This window comes from Sinocyclocheilus grahami, unplaced genomic scaffold (assembly GCF_001515645.1).
Source record: "Sinocyclocheilus grahami isolate Dianchi unplaced genomic scaffold, SAMN03320097.WGS_v1.1 scaffold864.1, whole genome shotgun sequence".
Lineage (NCBI taxonomy): Eukaryota > Metazoa > Chordata > Actinopteri > Cypriniformes > Cyprinidae > Sinocyclocheilus > Sinocyclocheilus grahami.
In genome coordinates this window covers 257,554-266,863 of record NW_015506043.1, presented here as the reverse complement: position 1 = coordinate 266,863, position 9,310 = coordinate 257,554, and the positions used below count along the sequence as shown (strand labels likewise).

The following is a 9,310-nucleotide window of genomic DNA, read 5'->3' as shown; positions in this document are numbered from 1 at the left end:
ACACACACACACACCCACACACACACACACACACACACACACACACACTCACTCACTCAGTGTTCATCAGCTCTCCGGCACCCCCTACTGCAGCAGATCCACATTAAAGCTTCATCCAGCAGCTCTTCGGGCTCTCATCCATCAGAACCGCACAGAAAGTGTTTGACACATGCTCACACGAAGGTAGTGAGACCAGTGTAGAGTGCAAAAGCATCTTTTAGTTTAACAATTTTTACATTCATTTCATTATATATATATATTTTAAATGTAATTCTTAAACCTGTTGTTTTAAAAGTGAAGCATTATAATGAATTATATTATTATAATTATTATTTTATTATTGTATTACATTTTATATAAATTTTACAAATGTTATTTAAAATGTTACAATTTTATATGATTATAAATCACTTTATAGCAGAATCTTGAAAGATTTGTACTTTATCATTAAGAATTTGTTTTTGTTAAAACAGCAAAAAAAATGTAGACATTAATGCCTTAAAAGCTCTTATGAAAATGTGCAACATTTAATTTGACACTAAATTGTTAAACAGCTTCTGTGAGATTGAAGTGTTTATTTCTTTCATGAAAATACTTGATCCTGTAAACCAGAGCTGTGTGCCTCTCTCTGCCAGAGAACAGCTGTGTGTGTGTGTGAGCGAGAGAGAGAGAGAGAGAGAGAGAAGAGAGTGTGTGTGTGTGAGAGAGAGAGAGAGTGTGTGTGTGTGAGAGAGAGAGAGAGTGTGTGTGTGTGAGAGAGAGAGAGAGTGTGTGTGTGTGAGAGAGAGAGAGAGAGAGTGTGTGTGTGTGAGAGAGAGAGAGAGAGAGTGTGTGTGTGTGTCTGTGTGTCTGTGTCTGTGTGTGTGTGTGTCTGCTGTAGATTCATGAAATCATGGGATAGAAATGCTGAGAGTTTGTCTGGAAATACAGTCGCGCTGACAGACAGCAGACATCACTGTCAATGACACACACACTCACACACACACACACACACACACACTCACACACACTCACACTCTATGTGTGTGAGAGAGAGAGTGTGTGTGTGTGTGTGTGTGTGTGTCAATGACACACACACTCTTTCATACACACACACACACTCACACACACTCACACACACACACTCTCACACTCACACACACACTCACTCACACACACTCATTCTGGTTCACTATCCTTGTAGGGACTCTCCATAGGCGTAATGGTTTTTATACTGTACAAACTGTATGTGCTATTGCCCTACCCCTAAACCTACCCCTCACAGGAGACTTTCTGCATTTTTACAATCTAAAAAAAAAACTCATTCTGTATGATTTATAAGCTTCTGTACCCGTGGGGGTCCCCACAGTGACACAAGTCCCCACCAGTGTAGAAAAACATGTACACACACACAAACACTCACTGTATTAACAGGCAAACACTTTTTAACAGGCATATTTTGACCCATTTATAAATTGTTTTGATCATCACTGGAGCTTCAGAGAGGAATAACAAGGACAGTCAACAGCCAACTTATTGAGATTTTAACTTTTTTACTTAAAGTATATTATTTTTTTCTTTAATATCTTTATTATTTATTGTTTGTTTATTTTATTTTTAATATTTGTATTGCTTATTTTATGCTGTCTTTAATATTTTTATTTGCATAATTTATTTATTGTTTACTTTAACTTTAGTATTTATTTTTTTGTTTATTTTATACTTAGTCTTATTTAGTATTTTTCTTCTATTTTTATTTATCAATTATTTATGGTTTACTTTATCTTTAATATTTTATTTCTGTTCATTTTATTCTTAATCCTATTTAATATGTTTTATTTTTATAATTGTATTTATTATTTCTTGTTTATTTTATCTTTAATATTTTATTTTATTTATAGTCTTATTTAATATTTGTATTTTTTTATTTTGTTATTTTGTCTTATTGTTTATTTTATGCTTATGTTTGATATTTTTATTATTTGTTTATTAGATTTTTTTACTTTAATATTTTTATAATTTGTTTATTTATTATTTATTGCTTATTTAGTGGATTTCGTTTTTTTAATATTGTTATTTTTAGCAGAAAGTGCTTTAAATCTGATGATATGAGTTTCTCTGACAGGGTTTGAGTGTTTGATCTGATTGTTTAAAGCGAGTTCCCGTCTCTCTGACCCTGTCGCCCGTGACCCCGTGACCTCGTGACCTCTTTATTTCCAGGTCCGCTAAATACAGTATTGTGTTTAAAATCTGTTTCCTGCGCTCGTTTCTCCCGCCGCGTCTCTGCGGGGTTTTCTGCAGGATATTCTTGTTCCAGCTTTTGTTTGGACTGAAGCGGTTTATTTTTAGGACTGTAACTCTGTCACTCTATTGTTTGGCTGTTTTATGGATGGATATTTGATTCGGCCCGTAACCTTGAGATCACACACATAGATAAACACACAAACATGCATTTATATTTTTTCACAAATTTGAATTTAAAATGTATCTAAACATAATTGCATAAATATAAAACATATCACATGTTTTGATCACTATGTCATTCCCAGACTTACTGCAAAAAATGTATTTTCTTACTCAGTATTTTTGTCTTGAATGTCGTCCAACAACCAACCTATTGACGTTTTAACTTGATGTTTTTATTTGTATTATTTATGATTTTATTTTTACCTTTAACATTTTTATTATTTATTTAGTTTTATCTTTTAATACTTTTAATTTTTTTTTATTTATTTATACTTTTTATTTTTAAATATTTGTATTGTTTATTTTATGCTTATCATTGATATTGTTTTATTTATTATATTTTTCTTTAATATTGTTATTATTTATTTTATTTTATCTTTCGTATTTTATAGTTTTTATGCTTATCTTTGATATTTTTATTATTTATTGTTTATTCATTTGTTTTTTTTTCTTTAATATTGTTATTATTTATTTTATTTTATCTTTCGTATTTTATAGTTTTTATGCTTATCTTTGATATTTTTATTATTTATTGTTTATTCATTTGTTTTTTTTTCTTTAATATTTTTATTTTTATAATTAGTTTGTTTAATTATTTATTGTTTATTCATTTGTTTTGTTTTTTCTTTAATATTTGTATTTTTATAATTAGTTTGTTTAATTATTTATTGTTTATTTTATGTTTAATATCTGCCAGTGGGTCAGAAAAAATAAATAATAATAAATAAAAATAAACAAGATTATTTTTATGGCCACACTGACAGATATTGTTCTTGTTTTAAGCAAAACATCACTTAATTTTAATATGTTTTTCAGAAAATAAGACTTAATATCATAAGTCATTTTGCTTCTCAAGTTATTGTCTCTTGATTAAGAATGCTTAGATATTTATACTGGAAAACAAGACAAAAATACTAAGTGCAAAAATCATTTTTGCAGAATTTTCATCAATTCATTACTCTGAATTATGTAAGATAAGCGTTATAAAGAAGGAGTAGATGTTTCTAAACTCCAGTTTGAAGCTCTGAGCGTCTGTGTAGAAATAAAGCATCTTAATTCAATAGAGTCAGCAGGAAGCAATTTACTCTTTCTTTGAAAGTGCTTTGCTAATTTGGCCTGGTTTTTTGTAGTTCAGAGGAATTTGCTAAAACCAGGTCTGGTGTTCTCGTCACAGATGTCACGAGATCCTGGACCACCTCAGAGCCTCACTACCATCCTTCAGAGGAGCCATATTTCATAGCATTTATTTTTCATTTAGATGCACATATAACGTAAATCAAAGTTTCATGCATAACTCAAATTCTCCACCCATTAAACAGGCTGGGTTTGCTGCTGTACCTTCAAAGGCTTTATGTAAATTACCTCTGTTATGATTGGATGGGATCATCAGGGCTGGTCATGTCGTGCGTGTGTGTGTGTGTGAGTGTGTGTGAGAGTGTGTGTGTGTGTGAGTGTGAGTGTGAGTGTGAGTGTGAGTGTGAGTGTGAGTGTGAGTGTGAGTGTGAGTGTGAGTGTGAGTGTGAGTGTGAGTGTGAGTGTGAGTGTGAGTGTTGTGTGTGTGTGTGAGAGAGAGAGAGAGAGAGAGAGAGAGAGAGTGTGTGTGTGTGTGTGTGTGTGTGTGTGCTGAAAGCTGCTGTCAGTAGGCCGTCTGGTCCTCATCTCTCTCCTCAAACACACACAGCTTCACAAAAGAGCTCTGTGGCAAATAAACACCATCAGTCTTCTAAGGTCTCGGTTAACGACTAACACTTAATTAACTACAAGACTGAGAGTCTGCAGGAACTCCACCAGAATGAGTTTCCCACAATCACTCGGCCAGAAATGAGCATCCTGTCATCGTTTTCTCCTAAACACGAGAGTCCTTCTCGTAGAACACAAAAGGAGACTTTAGCTGAATGTCCAGACTGATCTTTAAGAGACAATGAGGTGAAAAAGCATGAAAATGAAGAATTAAATAATAATAGTGCATAAGTAATATGTTGTTATTTAAACTAATGCTATTAAAAATCAATAAATTGTAAAATAAAATAAAATAGAAATATTAGATGAAAAACATAAATAAAAATTAGGAAATGTTGCCTGAATGAAATACATAATAAATAAATAAAAAAGTTAAAGCTAAATCAAACTATTAAAAGTAATTAAATAAAATAGATAAATAAAATGAAACAGAAATATTAGATGAAAATCTGAAAATTTGAAATATTACCTTGGCAAAATAACTGAAAATAAATAAGTTAAAAAAAATAAAATAAAACTGAAATCAAATGAATTCAAAGCTAATTAGAAATAAACAACTAACAAAAAATACAATAAATGTTAAATAAAATACAACAGAAATATTTGATGAAAAACATAAATGAAAATTAAAAATGTTGCCTTGACAACTAACTGGAGTACGTAAGTTTAAGTTGAAGTACTAAAATTACTAAAACCGAAATAAAAATAAAGTTAAATATAAATATACAATTTTTAATTTAATTTAAAAAGTCATTTTGTTCAATAAAATAGAAATATTAGATGAGAAACAAAAACCTGAATAATACATTTTTTATTTATTCAAAGTCAAAAGAAGTTTATTTATTGAAGTCCCAAAATTACTAAAACTAAAACTGGAATAAAAAATAAATCAAAGCTATATACAAATTTAAAAATAACAATAAAAAAGCACAAAAAAAGTAAATAAAGACTGAATATATATATATATATATATATAAAGCTAATTCAAAATATAAATAAATAATAATGTGACTACTTCTAAAATAACACTACTATGGACAACAATTATAATATTTTTACAGTCATTTTTTGTTCTTTTTGGAGCCCGACAGTGTTTGGGAAATACTGATAAAAATCTAATTGTGTGCTTCTTAGATGAAAACATGAGGAATGAGTTTGAGTGACTGCTGGTGGAATTGAGGGATATTTTGGGTGAATTATTAATATAAACAAAACTAAAATTCCATCAGAATCTCCCTTCATTCATAAAATCCTCCAGCACATGCATGTTTGTTTATAAAGGATTTGAATGAATTTACCAAAACTTTCTAGTCCTCTTTGCTCCGTTTAACCAGGTTTTTAATTTGACCGTCCACAGAATATTCCATCGGTTTCTCAGCAGTTCACTTCCTCCTTTAAATCTAAAACCTTTATTAAATATGTCCTGATGAGAAGCGAGCTCCTCCTTCCGTCTTTCTGCCACATTTTCTGATATTTGCATCCAGCCACCGGGAGACAATGGCATCCCAGCGCCGCTCCGTCACCGGATTAACCGGAATTACAGAGAGAGAGAGACGATTGTGTCCTTAAAACAAAAACAGAGCGAGAAAGTTGGAAGCAAACTTGTGCCAAATCACAATTCCTGCTGGATGTGTGTACTATCGAGGGAATTAGGGAGCCCACAATTAAGCATATGGGCATTAAGATAATTGTCAGTTGTGTTGGCGAACGTGATGCAGACAGATGGATCAGACTCAGCCCGCTCTCCACTTGGCACCATGGGACATTACTTTGGATTTTACCTGCCTGAATAAATTCACAGTGTTTTCACCAACAGAGGAAGAAGAACGATTAGAGAATGAAGAGAGAGAGTTTGGCTGTGTTCACATACTACATACTACTCACTATTTCTGTAGCGTGTGTAGTTTGTGAATTTTGGTAAAATGTGCCTTATACAGAACAAGAAACATGCTGTTCAAAACACTCTATCCCACAATGCAACTTGATCCTCCATACAGTGTGATGAATGAACCACTTTATAATATCTAATATTCTTTAAAAAAGAATTAAACAGTATTTATGTCTCTTTACTCACTCATTTATTTTTCTTCATTGCTTAAAAAATACAATATTTTTTTATTTATAAATAATGATTTAATGTTATATTTATTTTTATAGTCTCTTTCTTGACTTACATTTTTATTGTTATTTTGTATTTTTTATTTAAGAATAATTTGTTTTATTTATAAAATAATATTTATTTATTATTTTGTTTTTATTTGTTATTTTTGTCTCTTGGCTAATTGAATTTTTTAATAAATTCTTAATTTTAATATTTTTTCATGAATCATTTAAAAAAAAAGGTTTTAATTCATAAGTAATTTGAATCTTATTATTTTATTATATATTTTTTTTCATTATTTTAAAAAGAAAATATATTTTTTAAATTTATAAATAATAGTTTTAATGTTTTATTGTTCTCTTTCTTGGCTTTTTGCCAATGTATTATTTTTTTTATTTTTTTTATTTAAAAGAGTAATTATTTTATATTTATAAATGATTATTTTTTCAGGTTTTATTTATTTATTTTTTCTCTCGTTCTTGACTGTTTCTTAATTAAATCAAATGTAATTCCACCAGAACCTGCGTTCACATTGGAAATGGCATGTTGAGAGCGTCGCGTTATGGCATGCATTATTCTGCGTGTGTTCTGTTACATGTTACACATCTGTATTACATATATTCCGTGCATGCATATAATTAGCATTCTATGAAGAATATACATAGACTGTGTACTAGAGAAATAGTATCAGTAGAGTGCTATTTCAAACAAAGCCAAAGAGAGGGTTAGTGTTTGTGTGCGGCGCCCCCTGATGGCTTGTGTGAGACTGACAGAATGTTCTGGATGGTTTTATCTGCTCCTGAATGAATGCATTTGCATGTTTTATAAATGATTATTTTTTCAGGTTTTATTTATTTATTTTTTCTCTCGTTCTTGACTGTTTCTTAATTAAATCAAATGTAATTCCACCAGAACCTGCGTTCACATTGGAAATGGCATGTTGAGAGCGTCGCGTTATGGCATGCATTATTCTGCGTGTGTTCTGTTACATGTTACACATCTGTATTACATATATTCCGTGCATGCATATAATTAGCATTCTATGAAGAATATACATAGACTGTGTACTAGAGAAATAGTATCAGTAGAGTGCTATTTCAAACAAAGCCAAAGAGAGGGTTAGTGTTTGTGTGCGGCGCCCCCTGATGGCTTGTGTGAGACTGACAGAATGTTCTGGATGGTTTTATCTGCTCCTGAATGAATGCATTTGCATGTTTAGATGTGTTTGTAACATCTCTCTCTCTCTCTCTCTCTCTCTCTCTCTCTCCGTGCTTCTCCAGGTGGGAGGCCATCGCGAGGACTCTGTGGGTTTGAGGAGCGGTCACTCCATCGTGGCCAATCAGGTGTCAGTATCGCAGCTTCCTGTGCAGTCGGCCACTTCCCCCGACCTCAGCCATTCTGATCCGTACAGGGGTGAGTGTGACACACACACACACACACACACTCTCTCACACACTGACACTCACACACACACACACACACACACACTCTCTCACACACACACACACTCACACACACACACACTCTCTCTCACACACACACACACTCACACACACACACACTCTCTCTCACACACACACACACTCACACACACACACACTCTCTCTCACACACACACACACTCACACACACACACACTCTCTCTCACACACACACACACTCACACACACACACACTCTCTCTCACACACACACACACTCACACACACACACACTCTCTCTCACACACACACACACTCACACACACACACACTCTCTCTCACACACACACACACTCACACACACACACACTCTCTCTCACACACACACACACTCACACACACACACACTCTCTCTCACACACACACACACACACACTCACACACACTCACACACACTCTCTCACACACACACACACACACACTCTCTCACACACTGACACACACACACACACACACACTCTCTCTCACACACACACACACACACTGGCATCATGTGGGCACAGAGCAGGCACAATGCCAGCCGCCCTCCTCCTCCTCCTCCTCCATCTGCCGCCATTTCAGAGCATCACAACACAGATGCACATACAGCATATTCCCACGCTTAAGGAGAACATGCAAATAACAGGGGCTTGTTATTTATAGGCCACAAATATAACTGTTTTCAACATTGATAATAATCAGAAATGTTTCTTGAGCAGCAGATCTGCATATTATACTGATTTCTGAAGATCATGTGACACTGAAGACTGGAGTAATGATGCTGAAAATACAGCTGCGCATCACAGAAATACATTACAGTTTAACACATATTCACATAGAAAACAGCTGTTTTAAATTGCAATAATATTTCACAATTTTACAGTATTTTTGTCAAATAAATGCAGATGAGCAGAAGAGATTTCATTCAAAAACATTTTAAAAAATCGTAATTATTAAATCATTAATAGTCTTGTAGTTAATTAACTTATTTTATATATTTTTACAGTTATATATTTCTTCTAATTATTTTAATTTTTATTGTTATATTTTTTGTTATATATTTATATTGTGATTTTTATAATATTTCAATATTTTAGATGAAATTGTAATATATATACATTTATTTAATATATTTTTATAGTTGTAGTTTCCTCTATTATTATTCAGATACACACATATATACAGTATGTATGTATATATATATATATATATATATATGTATATATGTAAGCCGTGTAATCTCTATAAAATGCTTCCTAAGACTCATTTTCAATGCGTCAGTCCAGTTTGAAGAGAAACGGTGGCGTTTTGTTGATTTAGCCGTCGGTGTCTGCTGGCCGAACCCCAGCCTAATGTGTGAACAATTATGAGAGCGTTAAACCATGCGCTATATTTCAAATATGAATATGTAAAAGGAAATTGTATATGACCTGGGAAGCGAGGCGTAGAAACTCCAGGCTGGTTTAAAGCGGTGCTCGTGCTCTTCTTGGCAAACGCTTCTCTGTGTGGAAAACCCAGCCAGAGAGTTAATGAGGTGCTGAGCGCTGTAAAATATGAAGAGCAGC

General features: G+C 32.8%; 1 protein-coding gene across 5 annotated transcripts in view; it reads left to right on the top strand.

Moving 5' to 3' along the window:
- The window catches only part of LOC107563272 (transcription factor 4), a 182,514-nt gene that overhangs the window by 161,883 nt on the left and 11,321 nt on the right, over positions 1–9,310 (top strand). For all 5 annotated transcript variants that reach the window (XM_016248088.1, XM_016248090.1, XM_016248089.1 and 2 more), the window contains one exon: positions 7,567–7,699. In XM_016248088.1, coding sequence (XP_016103574.1) covers positions 7,567–7,699 — 133 coding nt within the window. The remainder of the gene's footprint in view (positions 1–7,566; positions 7,700–9,310) is intronic.